This window comes from Arachis duranensis, chromosome 4 (assembly GCF_000817695.3).
Source record: "Arachis duranensis cultivar V14167 chromosome 4, aradu.V14167.gnm2.J7QH, whole genome shotgun sequence".
Classification (NCBI taxonomy): domain Eukaryota; kingdom Viridiplantae; phylum Streptophyta; class Magnoliopsida; order Fabales; family Fabaceae; genus Arachis; species Arachis duranensis.
The window spans coordinates 46,247,914-46,265,069 of record NC_029775.3 but is presented as its reverse complement, the minus strand read 5'-3'; the positions used below and the strand labels follow the sequence as shown (position 1 = coordinate 46,265,069).

The 17,156-nt window shown below is 38.8% G+C and overlaps 1 protein-coding gene across 1 annotated transcript; it reads right to left on the bottom strand.

The window, feature by feature from the left end:
- Positions 1 to 967: 967 nt before the first annotated feature.
- On the bottom strand, positions 968 to 1,864 carry LOC107484234 (uncharacterized). The gene has a single exon (XM_016104850.1). It carries the CDS (start codon positions 1,862 to 1,864, stop codon positions 968 to 970), a length of 897 nt encoding a protein of 298 aa, XP_015960336.1.
- Between the last annotated feature and the right edge of the window lie 15,292 nt (positions 1,865 to 17,156).

The following is a 17,156-nucleotide window of genomic DNA, read 5'->3' as shown; positions in this document are numbered from 1 at the left end:
GTCTAAAGTCTTAGAGGCATAAGCAATAATATAGGGGTCCTTACCTTTGCGTTGAGCCAGTGCCGCTCCTACTGCATAGTTTGATGCTTCGCACATGATCTCGAATGGCCTGCTCTAGTCAGGCCCTCTCACAATAGGAGCTTGGGTCAAGGCAACCTTCAGCTTATCAAACGCCTCCATGCAATCTTCACTCAACTTGAACTCTACATCCTTCTGTAGCAGATGGGATAAAGAAAGTGCTACCTTACTGAAATCCTTGATAAATTGCCGGTAGAAACCTGCATAACCAAGAAACGAACGAACTTCCCTCACAGAGGAGGGATAAGGTAACCCAAAAATAATATATACCTTTGCTGGATCAATCGATATACCAGTATTAGAAACAACATGTTCTAGAACAATACCTTGTTTGACCATAAAATGACATGTTTCAAAATTAAGTACAAGGTTTGAACAAGTACACCATTCCAATACCTTAGCTAAACAATCCAAGCAAAGGTCAAATGAATCACCATAGACACTAAAGTTATCCATAAAAACTTCCATATAGTTCTCTAGAAAATCTGAGAAAATACTCATCATGCATCTTTGGAACGTAGCGGGTGCATTACATATGCCAAAAGGCATCCTCTTATATACATATGTTCCAAAGGGACGTGTAAAAGTAGTTTTCTCCTGATCTTCAGGAGCTATATGAATTTGGAAATATCCTGTGTAACCATCTAGAAAACAATAGTGCGATTTACCTGGCAGGCGATCAAGCATTTGATCGATGAAAGGCAGCGGGTAGTGATCCTTGCGAGTGGCCTGGTTCAGTCACCTGTAGTCAATGCACACCCTCCAGGAATTTTGCACTCTTGTAGCTATGAGCTTCCCATGCTCATTCTTCACTGTGGTGACACCAGACTTCTTAGGAACCACCTGTACTGGGCTAACCCATTCACTATCCGAGATTGGATAAATGATGTCAGCTTCTAGCAGCCTGGTTACTTCTTTCTTCACCACTTCTAAAATGGTGAGGTTCAACCGGCTTTGAGGTTGATGAATAGGCCTCACTCCCTCCTCTAGAAATATCCGGTGCTTGCAAAATCCACCCAATTGCTTTCTTGTGTCTTTTCAGTACGCTAAGCAGTTGCTCCTTTTGTTGGGAAGTGAGGTCCCTTGTAATGATAACCGAGAACTTCTGATTGTCTTTAAGGTAGGCGTACTTGAGATGAGGTGGAAGGGGTTTCAATTCCATTTTCAACTCACGGCTTGGTGCATGATCATCCGGAGCCATTAAAGGTAGCAGGGTGTCCTCAACACGCTCAGATGGCTTCTCCACACTTGTACCTTGCTCCATGTGCATCTCATCCATTGCTTCTTGGTGAACTTCTGCCACAGTCCCATCAATAACGTCGCACTGGAAGATGGAATGGTCTTCCGGTGGATGCTTCATAGCTTCATCCAAGTTGAATCTCACTACTCTGCCATCTATCTCGAAAGAATAGGTTCCTAAAAAGGCATCCAACTTGAACTTTGAAGTTTTTAGAAATGGCCTTCGAAGTAAGATGGACGAAGGTCTTCCGGAGTCACTAGGGGGCATCTCTAGAATGTAGAAGTCTATAGGAAACGTCAGCCCTTTAATGCTTACTAGGATATCTTCCACAATGCCAACCACTGAAATTATGCTCTTATCTGCCAAAACAAAACGTGCTGCCGACCTTTTTAAGGGTGGGAGCCTCAAGGCATCATATACAGATAATGGCATAATACTAACACATGGACCCAAATCACACATGCAGTCAATAAATTGTACACCCCCTGTTATGCAAGTAACCATGCATGCACCAGGATCCCCACATTTTTTCGGTAAAGCACCCATTAAAGCAGAAATAGAGCTACCTAAGGGAAGAGTTTCTAAATCATTTATTTTATCTTTATGCATGCACAAATCTTTTAGAAAGTTAGCATATTTATGTACTTATTGAATAGCATCAAAAAGGGGAATAGTTACCTCAACCTTTTTTACGATCTCTACCATTTTGGGATCAAGCTCCACTTGCTTCTTATTCCTCCTAGCAAGGTGTGGGAAAGGGATGGGAATGGCATTCTCTGGAGCTCGGCTCCTCTGGACTTCTCTCCTGCAATGTAGTTTCAGACCTCGAAGTGATGTCGTTGATTCCACCCTTGGGGTTGGGTAAAGGTTGAGATGGAAGTGCACTAGAGCTTGAAGGTTGGTTGCTAGGGGTAGATGGTTCCATTCGGGATATAAGAGCTTGTAAAGTAGAGGTAAGACCAGTAAAGCTAGAGGTAAGTTAATTATGAAGCTCTTTTTGTCCTTGCAGGATAGAACGGACTATTTCATCTTGGTTAGAGGAAGGGTGAGGGTAGGTGATTTGAGGGGCTTGTTGTTGGTTGAATGGAGGTGCTTGGTATTGCCTTTAGTGAGATGCTCTGTATGGAGGGTTTTGTTGGTTCCGGTTCTGTTGATAGTTGTTGTTATTCCACCTTTGATTTTGACCAGTGTTTCTGCCTCCTTGGATGTAGTTGTCCCTCTATCCTTGGCTGGAATTGTCTCTCCATCCTTGGTTGGAGTTGTCTTGCCAACCCTGATTGTAGTTCTCACCTTAAATTGGACGGTAGTAGAAATTATGAGTAGCCGCCAAGGTGTTGTCTTCTTGTTAGAGTTGAGGACATTTGTCAGTGTAGTGAGAATAGCAAGTGTATATTCCACACACTCTCTGAGGGACTAACTGTTGACAATGTTGCTATGGAGGAGGCGGAGGTTGTTGTTGGTTAAGCTGGAGCTGCTTCAGTATATTGGCCATCTCTCCCAGAGTCTTTGTGAGTGTAGTTGTCTCACTGCTAGAGGAAACTTTCGCAAGAGCCTTGGGATGGTTGTTTCTCTGCCTTGCATTTCGGGTGGACTCAGCTAGATCGGTGAACAATTGTCACGCTTCTATCACCGTCTTATACTTAGTCAGAGAGCCATTACTCACAGCATCTTAGAGGGTCTTGTCTCCAGGCTTCATGCCTTGGCTAAAGTAGCTAATCAACACCAACTGGTCAATCTTTTGATGGAGACATGAATTCAGGAGATTTCTGAAGCATTCCCAATACTCACAAAGAGTCTCTGATTCCTAATCTTGTTGAGGCAGCTTCACATGCTCTTGCTGTGGTCCATATGCTGGCTCTCTAGCTTGCTCCATCATTCTTTTAGTGATGGGCTTGTCTTCCTCAATGGAGATGTCTCCTTCTATAACAATTCTAGCTGAATTGTATAGATGACAGATAAGGTGGGGGAATGCCAACGTTGCTAAGGTGAAAGACTTTTCAGCTTTCTTGTACAACTATTGAGGTATTACCTCATGTACCTCCACCTCACTTCCAATCATGATGCAATGAATCATGATGGCTTTGTCAATGGTCACTTCTGAACGATTGCTAGTAGGGATGTGACGGGCGGAAAATTGCCGATTAAGAATTTATAATAAAAATAATGTTGCGAGTACAGTTCTTAACGGGCAAAAATTCCACTTGTCAATTTAAAAAGGATGTAACAATTCAGAATAAAATACTAGGAGTAGAATTCCCAGGTCGTTCCCCAACGAGTTGAAACAAGGTGCAAATTATTGATCAGGAATTTTTCTGAGAAATTTTTGATGTTCGAATTAGAAAAATAAATAATGGAAGATTGAGGCAAGAAATAATAACTCGAGGTGTTATGTATTTGAAATTAAAGGCCTTAGCTAGGTGGAAATTAACTGGAGTTTCTATCCTCGTTGAATTTCTCAAGTGTAATAGTAAGAGTTGTTGCTTCCAATTAATTATCCTCTTGCAGTTGCAAAGGAAGGTCAATTGGGTATGATAACTCTGACTCACAAGTCCTAGCCCCTTCCTAGGGAAGGGCTAGAGTTAGTGAAAATAGAGTAAGGCAACAATTTCAAAGTTCAAATTAACACTTGAGTTTTTCCAAATCAAGGAGTTCGAATTAATTAACTCCAAAGCCAAGTTGGGACTCTACTCCATTGACATGAATGCCATTTTCACAAACATGTAGAGGAAGTAGCAAAGAGACATGGCAATTAAAACTGAATTAATGAAACTAAAATTTGTATTGAGAAATGAATTAAAGAAAATTAAACTAATCAATGGGATTAAATATAAAAATGGTTCTTTGCATTAATAAATTTAAAATTAAGAAAATTCGAACATGAATTGGAACAACTAATGGAAAATAAAAGAGTAAGGTAATATAAAAGCAAACTAAATGGTGACAACTTCAAGCGGAGGTAGTAGCAGCTCTCTCTAAATCCAATCCAAAAGCGAAAAACTATGAAAAATGTTAGAACCCTAGAAGAGGTAGTGTTTTTCTCTCTAGAATTCAAAACTAAAACTAAAACTAAGTGAGAATGAAAGTGTCCAATTCTCAGCTACACCCCTGCCTCTAATCTGGACTTTTGGGCTTGAAACTGGGTAAAAATGGGGCCCAGAAATTGCCCCTAGCGGATTCTGAAGTGTGCAGCACGTGACGGCCTATCACGCGTATGTGTCGTCCACGCGTACGCGTCGATGCGTACTCTCCTAATTACGCGTATGCGTGCTACACGCGTGTGCGTCGATACTCGCCCATGAAATCCTTGCTTCCTCGTATTCCTTCCTCTTTTGCATGCTTCTTTTCCATCCTCTAAACCATTCCTGTCCTATAATCCCTGAAAACACTTAACACACATATCATGGCATCAAATGGAAATAAGAGAGGATTAAAAATAACGAATTTAAGGTCAAATAAGCATGTTTTCAATCATAGCATCAATTTAGGAAGGAAAATGTAAAACCATGCATTTTATATGAATAAGTATATAAAAGATTGATAAAATCCACTCTATTTAGCACAAGATAAACCATAAAATAGTAGTTTATCAGGATGAGTTCACACTAGTGTCATGGTTTTTAGTGACCTATAAATTAGTATAGAACTCTTGCACCATCAAGATCCCAACTTCCGGTATAAGATTGGTTTAGACTTCCTAACCTCTCCTCTGAATTTCTCTTCGAATCTCCGGGTACTCGTTCTTTTTTAGCCTAAAGGGGACTTCAAGAATCACCCTATTCTTTGGCACTACTTCATAGAAGAGGTCTTGATGGGCTTTGGAGATGAATCTCTCCACCTCCCAAGATTTGGAAGTGGAAGCAACATCTTTTCCTTTCCTCTTTCGAGAGGATTTTCTGACTTTGGGTGCCATAAGTGTGAATGGAAAGCAAAAAGCAAGGCTTTCCAACACCAAACTGAAAAGCTTTGCTTGTCATCCAAAAAATAGGAAGAAAAGAGTAGAAGAAGAAGAAGAGAATAACAGAGATAGAGGGGGATAATGGTTCAGCTAAGTGAGGGTTTTATTGTATGGAGTGTGTGTATGTGTGAAGGGTAGGAAGAAGGGGTATTTATAAGGGTGGGATGGGTTGGGGTTCAAATGAATAGGTGAGAATTTGGTGGGAAATTTTGAATTTGAAGTGCGTGGGGTTTGGTGGGAGTTATGATGGTTTTGGAAAGAAATAGGGATGTGATTGGGTTAGGGTTTATAGGGAAGAGTTTATGGGGAAGAGTGAAAGTAAGAGAGAGAAAAAGGTGGGGTAGGTGGAGATTCTATGGGACCCACTGATCCTAAGGGGTTAGCGAATTCAAGTTCCCTGCCCCCTTGTGGGTGTTGAACGCCCAGCTCCTGCTCCTGGCTGGCGTTCAACTCCAGCTTTATGCTCCTTGTGGGCATTGAACGCCCATTTGGGTGCTCTTTCCTAGCGTTCAACGCCAGGTCTCTGCCCCTTGGCTGGTGTTTGACGAATGGATTTTTGATGGTTTAGAATTTCTCAAATAAAATCTCGTCGAAGTATAGTTTCTAAACCAAGCAATAATCCTTTCATACAAAAATTTGTTTGTCACAAGTACAAACCCCTAAATTTATAAACCGAAGTATTGAACCTCGGGTCGTTCTCCCTAGGATTTACAATAAAGTGTCTTGTTATTGGTTGTGAGTTATATTTGGGGTTTTTAAGATTTTAGACAAGAAATATAAATGGCAAAGAAAATAAACTAACAACTAGCAAAGCTCTTGGCAAGATATGAGAACTAGAAGTCCTATCTTAGTTATCCTCCTCAATTGTGATGGCAAATTGTCCATTGCTCCCACTTAGTCAACCTCTAACCATGGAGGAAAGTCAAGTGGATGAATCAATTTGATTCCTCAAGTCCTAATCAACTCCTAAAATCCAACCAAGCATTTCATCAAACACTTGGAAGGTACAAAAGAAAAGCAAAGCAATTTGACAACAAGAAGAGAATCTAATAACAATTATTGAAAGAAGTTAACAACAACAATCAAAAGGAACACAATTATTATGAATTACCTTGAATTGAATTGAAAGAGAGTAGAAGGAACAATACTAGATCTACAACAAAATATAAGAACAAGATAAAAGAGGTTACACCAAAAGAATAGGAGAAGAATGAATGTAACTACAAGGAATTGAGAAGATAGAAGTAGAAGAAGATGAATCTAAATCTAGATCTAAGAACTAAACCTAATCCTAATCCTAATTCTAGAAAGAAGTGAGAGCTTCTCTCTCTAGAAACTAGTTCTCACTACTAAACTAAACTAATGGTAACTAACTTATGTTTCCCCCTTCACTCCTTGGGTTAAATAGCATCAGAAATGAGTTGGATTGGGCCCACAAGGCTTCTAAAATCGCTGGCCACGTTTTGCTTCAAGTGGACTAGGTGGCAGCAACGGCGCGTGCGCGTACTATGCGCGTGCGCGCCATCATACTTGTAGCAACTATGGCAAATCTTATATCGTTTCGAAGCCCCGGATGTTAGCTTTCTAACCCAACTGGAACCGCATCATTTGGACCTCTGTAGCTCAAGTTATGGTCGTTTAAGTGCGAAGAGGTCGGCTTGACAGCTTTCTGGTTCTTTCATTTCTTCATGAGTTCTCCAACTTTTCATGCTTCTTTCTTCATTCCCTTGATCCAATCTTTGCCTCCTAAATCTGAAATCACTTAACAAACATATCAAGGCATCTAATGGAATCAAGGAGAATTAGATTTAGCTATTTTAAGTCCTAAAATGCATGTTTTCACTCTTAAGCACAATTAAGGGAGAAGTTATAAAATCATGCTATTTCATTGAGTAAATGTGGGTACAAGGTTATAAAATCCCCTAAATTAAGCACAAGATAAACCCTCAAAATGGGGTTTGTCAACCTCCCCACACTTAAACCAAGCATGTCCTCATGCTTAAACCAAGAGAAAGCAAAGGGATCAACATTTATTCAATGAAAACTAACTATATGCAACCTAAACTATATGCAACTAAATGCGAAATGGTTTTACCTACTTGGTTAAAAATAAATCAATCTCCAAGACATATGCACAAATAGGGCCAAGATCATATAACGATTCATGAGTCCTACCAATTCGAATATCAAAATAGAGTTCAAGTAGACTTGCAAGAAGAACGCTCATGAAAGCCGGGAATCAAGGAATCGAGCATCGAACCCTCACCGGAAGTGTTTGCACTCTAGTCGCTTGGTGTTTGGGGTTGATTCCCTCAATTCTCCCTTAATCATGCTTTCCAAAATTTGTTTTTCATCTAACAATCAACAATTATTTCATGCATGCATACAATTATCATGAGGTCTTTTCTTTAGGTTGTAATGGGGCTAGGGTTAAGGTAGGATGCATATTTGGTCAAGTGAGCTTGAAATTTGAATCTTTGATAAGCTTAAACTTCCCACCTAACCTATGACATCCTATACAATTTCAAAGCTAACCTAACTATCCATTTCTCACTTTTGCACATACTCATGCATTCTCTTTTCATTTCACAACACATATGCATTGACTTTTATTTGAGCTTTACTTTGGGGCATTTTGTCCCCTTTTTTATTTCTTTCTGTTTCTTATTTTTCTTTCCTTTTCTATATTTTTTTTCTTTTCCATATTGTTTTTTTTCTTTTTTTCTTTTTTTTTCATTTTGTTTTTATATACAAGAGCATCAATGCATAAGGTTTTACATTTGATCAATACATGAGTATGTACCCAATTCCCAATATTTACACTAATAATACAAAACTACCCTTTTATTCACCTAATTTCCCAAGGTTCCCACACTTAAATGATACTCACACACACTAGCCTAAGCCAATCAAAGATCCAAACTAAGGACATTTATTGTTTTTCGCTTTAAGGCTTGTAATGTGCTAAAATAAGAATAAGTGGGTTAAGTGTAGGCTCAAAGTTTGCTAACAAAGGAAGATAAAAGGTAAGGCTTTTTGGGTAAGTAAGCTAATGAAGTGATGGCCTCAATCATATAAATGCATGTATACATAAAATAATGGACATAAAGAATCAAACAAATCAAAGATTACATTCATAGAAAGAGAATAATGCACACAAGAAGGAAAATAAGTGGTTATAAGATGTAACCACACCATTAGGCTCAAAACTCACATGCTTGTGTGTTCTTAGCTCAAAAACCATGTTCCAAAATAAATTCCTTCAAGCAAGTTCCACAAATTTTCTTTTTCAAATTGGTAGGTTGCCCCAAAATGGTTTCTTGGGAAAGAAATCATCACTCTAACCAAGTAGTCCTAATAAGAAGAAGGTAGTAAAATATGTACAAATTCTAACTAACATGCAACCTATCATGCAATGCAATAACTAATCTAACAAAGAAAACTAAGAATTGGTGTTGAAAAGGAAAATTGTTACCCATGGAGATCGGTCGACGACCTCCCCAAAAGGAAATTGTTACCCATGGAGATCGGTCGGACGACCTCCCCACACTTGAATATTGCACCGTCCTCGGTGCATGCAAAGAAGAGCAAGGTGGATGGGTTGCTATAATTGATGAGCTCCTTCAAAAGGTTGTGCGGATGACTTGTTTGTTGCCCCATTTAGAACTTTTCCCTTTTTCTCTCTCTGGTGGCCAACCTAAAAGGAAAGAAAAGGAAAGAAAATTAAACCTATAACAAAGATATCAAGGCAATTAGAACATAGGCGGGGCTAATGCCAAATAAGAGTATGATTCCCTACTACATGTTAGCTAAGCATGTGAGTGAGAAAACAATGTAAGCTAAGGCATGTCATTAAGCTCGATGCAAGAGTAAAGTTAAAGCATGAAGAGGATATTGAGCATCAAGATCAAATAAGAATTGACACAAATAGCATGGAGAGTATATGGAGCATCAAGATCAAATAAGGATTGACACAAACAAGATTAGTGATACGCATGAAAGCATTTGATTCTATCCTAATTCAATGATGAAGCGGTACAAGAAAAAAAAACAAAGGGTAATGAATTAGGAAGGACTAAAGCACTAATCTTGTGTGTTGACAAATATTACAATTAATGTAACAAGTCATGAAGCACCAAAACAAATGCAAGAAATTCTCAACAATTGAGTGAGAGAGTTCAACACTATTATTAAAATGAGAAATTTAGAAAATAAAATGAGAACAAATTATAGAAACAAAATTAAAATGCAAAGAATAAAAGGATGGAAATGTAATAGACAAAAGAAAATGGAAGAAGAGAAAAGAAAAAAAAAAATTTTTAATTTTTTTTTAATTTTTTTAGTATTTTATTTATTTATTTATTTATTTATTGTTATATTTTTTTCTTTTTTTTTATTATTAAAAAAAATTTTTCATATTAAAAGAGAAAAGAAAAAAAATCTTTCAAGAGAGGAAAAAGAAAAAAAATTAGAAAGAAAGAAGAAGAGAAGAGGAAAGAAGGAGAAAGGAGGAGAGAGAAAAGCAGGGTGCAAATCCGCGCGCGCGTGCAGCGCGCTTACGCGTGGATGCAGCAGGGACAATCCGCGCGCGCGCGCACAGCGCGCTTACGCGTGGATGAGGTTGTGACGATCCCTAGCGTTTAACGCCAGATCTCTGCCTCTTTTGGGGCGTTAACCGCGCAGTCTTTGCGCCAGCTTCATGCTCCCTGGCTGGCATTCAACGCCAGCAATGCTGCTCTTCATGGCCGTTGAAAACCCACTCTGGCCCTCTTGTCTGGCATTCAACGTCAGCAAGGAGTTTGCTCCAGGGTGTTCTGGTTTCAGCCTTAACTATTTCTGTTTCTGTTTTAAGTACTGCACATGATCAAAAACTTAAACAAATATAAAAATTAAATTGATATAACTGAAATAAACTTAATGAAAAACAGAAATAACTTTAATTATGGTTGGGTTGCCTCCCAACAAGCGCTTCTTTAACGTTACTAGCTTGACGGTACTACGCTCATGTTAGCAACAGGGTGCATTTCTCTTGCTCAACTTCACCATCCAAGTAATGTTTCACCCTCTGGCCAGTAACTACCCTGGAGTTCTATATGACCATAGGGTGATACATTAGTGACCAGGAAAGGTTCTGTCTAACGTGACTTAAGCTTTTCAGGGAAGAGCTTCAGTCTAGAATTGAAGAGCAAGACTTTCTGTCTAGGTTCAAAGTCTCTGGAAGAAATCTTTCTGTCATGCCACTTCTTGGCCCTTTCTTTATAAATATTTGCATTCTCAAATGCAGCGAGTCGGAATTCATCTAACTCATTTAGCTGGAGCAACCATTTCTCTCCTGCTGGCTTTGCATCAAAGTTTAGGAGTTTGGTTGCTTAGTAAGCCTTGTGTTCCAGCTCCACTGGCAGGTGGCACACCTTTCCATACACCAATTGATATGGTGATGTTCCTATAGGGGTCTTGAAAGCTGTTTTGTATGCCTAAAGAGTATCATTAAGCTTTCTTGCCCAATCCTTTCTAGAGGTATTCACCGTTCTTTCCAGGATTCTCTTTAGTTCTCTATTTGAGACTTCAGCTTGCCCATTTTTCTGTCGATGATATGGGGTGGCCACTTTATGGCATATCAATTCAGCACAGCGTCAAGCTATTTGTTGCAAAAATGATTTCCTCCATCACTGATCAGTGTCTGCGAGACACCAAAGCTACTGAAGATGTTCTTTTGAAGGAACTTCATTACTACTCTAGTGTCATTCGTGGGTGATGCGATGCCTCAATCCATTTAGACACATAATCTACTGCCACAAGGATGTAGGTATTTCAGTATGAAGGTGGAAAAGGACCCATGAAGTCTATACCGCATACATCAAACAACTCAATCTCTAGGATTCCTTAGTGAGGCATGTCGTGACCATGAGGGAGATTGCCAGCCCTTTGGCAACTGTTACAGTGATGGACAAACTCTCGGGAATCCTTAAAGAGTGTAGGCCAATAGAAACCACTTTGAAGAACCTTTGTGGCTGTTTGCTCTCCTCCAAAGTGTCCTCCATAATCGGAGCCATGGCAATGCCATAAGATTTTATGTGCCTCTTCTTCAAACACATAGCAGCGAATTATCCCATCCAAGCATCTCTTAAAGAGATATGGTTCATCCCACAAGTAGTATCTAGCATCATGAGTGAGTTTTTGGGCTTGCTGTTTACTGTATTCCTTAGGGATGAATCTTATCGCCTTGTAATTTAGAATGTCTGCAAACCAAGGTGTCGTCCGGATGGTAAAGAGTTGCTCATTTAGGAAGGTCTCGGACACCTCAATAGAGGGAAGAGGTGTCCCTTCTACTGGTTCAATCTGAGACAAGTGGTCAGCCACTTGATTTTCTGACCTTGTTCTGTCTCTGATTTCTATATCAAACTCTTGCAAGAGTAATACCCATCTTATCAGCTTGGGTTTAGAATCCTGCTTGGTGAGTATATATTTAAGGGCAGCATGGTCAGTGTAAATAATGACCTTAGATCCTATTAGATAGGATTTAAAATTGTCAATGGAATAAACCACTGCAAGTAATTCCTTCTCTGTGGTATTGTAGTTCTTCTGCGCATCATTTATTACATGACTGACATAATAGATGGCATGCAGAAGCTTGTCATGCCTCTACCTCAGAACTGCACCAATGGCATGGTCACTGGTGTCACACATCAGTTCGAATGGTAAGTCCCAGTTAGGTGCAAAGACAAATAGAGTGTCGGTAGCTAGTAAGTTGCACAGGGTTTTGCGATTTTTGAAAAATCCTTTATAAACCTCCTGTAGAATTCTGCATGTCCTAGGAAACTTCTGATTCCTTTGACATTAGTGGGTGGTGGTAATCACTCAATTACCTCCACCTTAGCCTGATCCACTTCTATTCCCTTGTTCGAAATCCGATGCCGAAGAATAATTCCTTCAGTCACCATGAAGAGACATTTTTTCCAGTTTAAAACCAGGTTTGTCTCTTGGCATCATCTGAGAACTAGGGCTAAATGGTCAAGGCAGGATTCAAATGAATCTTCAAAGACGGAGATGTCATCCATGAACACTTCAAGGAACTTCTCTACCATATAAGAGAATATAGAGAGCATACATATCTGAAAGGTGGCTGATGCATTGCACAGGCCAAATGGAACCCGCCTATAAGCAAACACACCATATGGGCATGTAAATGCTGTCTTTTCTTGATCCTGTGGATCTACTACAATTTGATTGTAACCGGAATAACCATCCAAGAAACAATAAAATGCATGCTCTGGTAGTCTCTCTAGCATTTGATTTATGAATGGTAAATGAAAATGATCATTTCTGGTGGCGTTATTGAGCCTTCTATAATCAATCCACATACGCCACCATGCAACTGTCCTTGTAGGAATCAGTTCATTCTTTTCATTAGGAACCACTGTGATGCTTCCTTTTTTGGGAACAACTTGGACAGGACTCACCCAGGGGATGTCAGAGATGGGATAAATAATCCCAGCCTCCCATAATTTTGGGACTTCCTTCTGCACTACTTCCTTTATGGCTGGATTCAGACGCCTTTGTGGTTGTACCACTGGTTTGGTGTCATCTTCCAGCAAGATCCTGTGCATGCATCGGGTTAGGCTAATGCCTTTGAGGTCACTTATTGTCCACCCAAGAGCTGTCTTGTGTGTCTTTAGCACTTGGATTAGTGCTTTTTCTTCTTGTGGTTCTAAGGTAGAGCTTACGATCACAGGATAAGTATCTCCATCTGCTAGAAATGCATATTTTAAGTAGGCTGGTAATGGCTTGAACTCGAGTTTAGGAGGCTTATTCTCCTCCTTAGGAGTTTTCAGAGGTTCCTTTATTTCCTCTGGCTCCTCTAACTCAGGCTAAGCATCATAAAAGATGTCGTTCAGCTCTTCCTCGAGTCTCTCAGCCATATTCACTTCTTCCACCAGGGAATCAATGATATCAATACTCCTGCACTCCTCTGGAGTATCTGGATGCTGCATGGCTTTGACAACATTTAGCACAAACTCATCCACATTGACTCTCAGGGTGACTTCCCCTTTCTGAACTTCAATGATGGTCCGTCCTATAGCTAGGAAGGGTCTTCCTAGAATGAGGGTTGCACTCTTGTGCTCATCAATTTCCAGCCCCACAAAGTCTGTGGGGAAAGCAAAGAGTCCAACCCTAACAATCATGTCCTCAATCACGCCTTATGGGAGTTTAACAGAACCATCAGCAAGTTGAAGACATATGCGGGTTGGTTTAACTTCGTGAGTTAAATAGAGTCTCTTTATTAATGATGCAGGTATTAAGTTAATACTTGCTCCAAGATCATATAGGGCCGTCTTTGTGCAGGCATCCCCTAAGATGTAGGGTATCATAAAGCTTCCAGCATCTTTGAGCTTCTCTGGTAAGCTCTTTTAGATTACTGCACTGCATTCTTTAGTGAGGAGGACTGTTTCTACCTCTCTCCAATCCTTCCTATGAGTTAAGGTGTCTTTCATGAACTTAGCATAAGAAGGTATCTGCTCAAGACATCTGCAAAAGCGATCTTGATCTCAAGTGTCTTGAGATAATCCGCAAAGTGGGCAAACTGTTTATCCTTTTCCGCTTGGCAGATCTTCTGAAGATATGGCATCTTGGTCCTGTATTCATCAACTTTAGTTGATGTACATTAAATGCCCACAGATTTGGAAGGGGGATTACTAGCTTGCTTAGGAAGGCTCTTATCAGCACTTGCATGTGTCTGACCGTCCCTGGTTGGGCGTTCAATGCCCTTGTTGCCCCCTTCCTGGAGTTCAATGCCAGGAACACTGTTCCGTTGTACGTGTTCAACACCAAGGGTGGGTATCCCTTCTTGGCGTTGAACTACGCCAAGAGTGCTACCCCCTTTTGGGCATTCAACGCCATGAATGAGCACCCCTTCCTGGCGTTGAACGCAGATAACATTCCTCTTTGTGCGTGTAACATCCTCAGAGGTGTCTTGGATAGCATTTTGGTTATCCTCTGTCATCTTTTCTTCCTCTGGTCTCCTGTTGTTCTGAGGTTGGATGTTTAATGTTTTCTCACTCCTTAGTTGGATTGCCTGACATTTCTCTTTTATTTGCTTAGATAATTGCTGCTTAGTCTAACTCAGTTGTGCTTCTACATTCCTGTTAGAAGTTTGAGTTTCTCTCATAGCCTCTTGCAGCTACAGCAGCTGCTATGCAAGGGCATGTAGCTGCTGAGTCAATGAGCCACTTTGTTCTGGAGGGTCAGATTCAATAGATATTGCCTTAACCTCTCCTTTTATGGAAGTCTCATCAGTCGAGTACAGATGCTGATTCATGGCAACTGTCTCTATAAGTTTGTGAGCTTCTTCATTGGTTTTCCTTATATGTATAGAACCACCAACTGAGTGGTCTAGAGACATCCTAGCCATGTCTATATAGAAGATGTCTAATTGCACCCATTCTGAAAATATTTCAGTGGGGCATTTCCGTTGCATTCTTATATACCTTCCCCAGGCATCATGAAGAGATTCATTATTCCCTTGCTTGAAGCTTTGGATATCCAGCCTTAACTGGGTCAACTTCCTTGGGGGAAAGTATTGATTTGGAAACTTGTCTACTAGCTGCTTCCATATTTTCGAGCTAGATTTAGTGGGTTATCTAACCACCCCTTTGCTTGATCTCTTACAGCAAAGGAAAAGAGTTACAGTCTGTAGACATCATGATCTACTTCCTCAGTGTGTACTGTGTCAGCAATTTGTAAGAAGTTGGCCAAGGACTCAGCAGGCTCTTCCTGTGGAAATCCAGAGTAATGGCAGTTTTGCTGCAGCAGAATAATGAGTTGAGGATTTCGCTCAAAATTACTTGCTCTAATGGGGTATATACTAATACTTCTCCCATAGATGTCAGGAGTGGAGCCATATAGGATCCAAAGTTCTTCTGAACCATTCATTCCCATTTAGGTTCATGGTGAAGAAAGGTAGGAGAGATTGGATATTAAGAAGTAAAAAGGAAAACTAAAATTAAAATATTTTTGTTTTTATTTTTATTTATTAAATAAATTTGAAAAGGAACAGAAAATTAAAGACTAAGATAACTACTTCATTAAAAAGATTTGAAAATTAAATAAGTGATTTTCGAAAAAGAAGAGAGAGAAGGAGGAAGATAGTTTTCAAAAATAGGAGAGAGAAATTAGTTAGGAAGTTTTGAAAAAGAAGAAAGAGAAAATAAGTAACTAATTAAGAAAGATTTGAAAATAAGATAAGATAGAAGATTTGGAAAAGATTTGATTTTAAATTTTAAAATTAAAAATTAAAAAGAAAAGGTCAACAAGATAAGATGAGAATTGAAAAGATTTGATTTTTGAATTTTGAAATTGAAACAAGATAAGATAAAGATTTAAAAAAGATTTGATTTTTTCGAAAAGATTTAATTTTGAAATTTGAAATTTGAATTTTTAAATTTTAAATTTTGAATTTGAGTTTTAAAAATTGTATTTCAAATAAGATAAGATAGGATTTTAGAAATTTGAAGAAAGACATGAAAAGATAAGATGAAGATTTGAAAAAGATATAAAAAGATAAGATTTAAAATATAAAATTTGCAATTAAGATAAGATAAGATAGTGATTTGAAATTAAAATTTGAAAATCTTTTGGAATTTTTGAAATTTTTTTTAATAAAGATAAAAAAAGATATTTTTTGATTTTATGAAATGATGAAGAAAGAGAAAAACAACCAAAAGACACCAAACTTAAAATTTTTAGATCAAAGACAGTACTTTTTTTTTCAAAAATTAATAAGAAAAACACCAAAAGACACCAAACTTAAAATTTTTAAGATCAAAACAAGAAAAGAAACAAGAACAACTTGAATACCAAGAAAGGACACTAAGAACAATTCGAAAATTTGAAGGAAAATAAAGAACACATAAGTGACACCAAACTTAAGAATTGACACTAAATTTAAATAAAAGACACTATTTTTGAAAATTTTTGGAAAAAGATACCAAGAAAGTTCAAACTTTAACAAGAACAAGAGCAAAAACTCAAACAAAAGATAAAGATTAATAAAGAAAAGCAAAGATTTTTGAAAAATTTTTTATTCTTTTTGAAAAAGAAAATAAAAGACTCAAACAAAATAGTAAAAATACCTAATCTAAGCAACAAGATAATCCGGTAGTTTGTCAAATCCGAACAATCCCCGACAACGGTGCCAAAAACTTGGTGCACGAAACTGACTCCGCACGTTTGGCACAGATAGACCAGCAAGTATATTGAGTCATCCAAGTAATACCTCAGGTGAGTGAGGGTCGATCTCACGAAGATTGTTAGTTTGAGCAAGCAATGGTTACCTTGCAGATCTTAGTTAGGTAGATAGAAAATATAGTTGTCACGAAAAAACGCATAAAGCAGATAAATAAATAAAATGTTAGTAGATAGGAGTGAAATCAATGGTGTGAGAACGGTTAAGGCTTCGGAGATGCTTTGTCTTTCTGGATTAACTTTTCTTACTGTCTACTTCAATAACTTTCTGATTCATTCAATGGCAGCCGTAAGTGATAAACTCATATCCTCTTATCAAGTTAACCTCCTCCACTGTAGCAATCCACCAAGTTGTAAGTGATTCATGTCCTCTCCTCAAGCCACCTTTAGATTTGTCAGTGTAGTAGAAGATGAAGCTCTAAGCAATCCACTCCTCTTCATGATCTGGTGCGCATGTACGCAAAACACACACTATTTCATACAGCAGCAGTACCAGCAAGTGCACTGGGTCGTCCAAGTAATACCTGAGCGAGTCAGGGTTGATCCCACGAGGATTGTGGCTTGAAGCAAGCTATGGTTGTCTTTCAGGTCTTAGTCAGGTGGAATCAGAAGTTTGTTGATTGTATGTTGATTGATTAAACA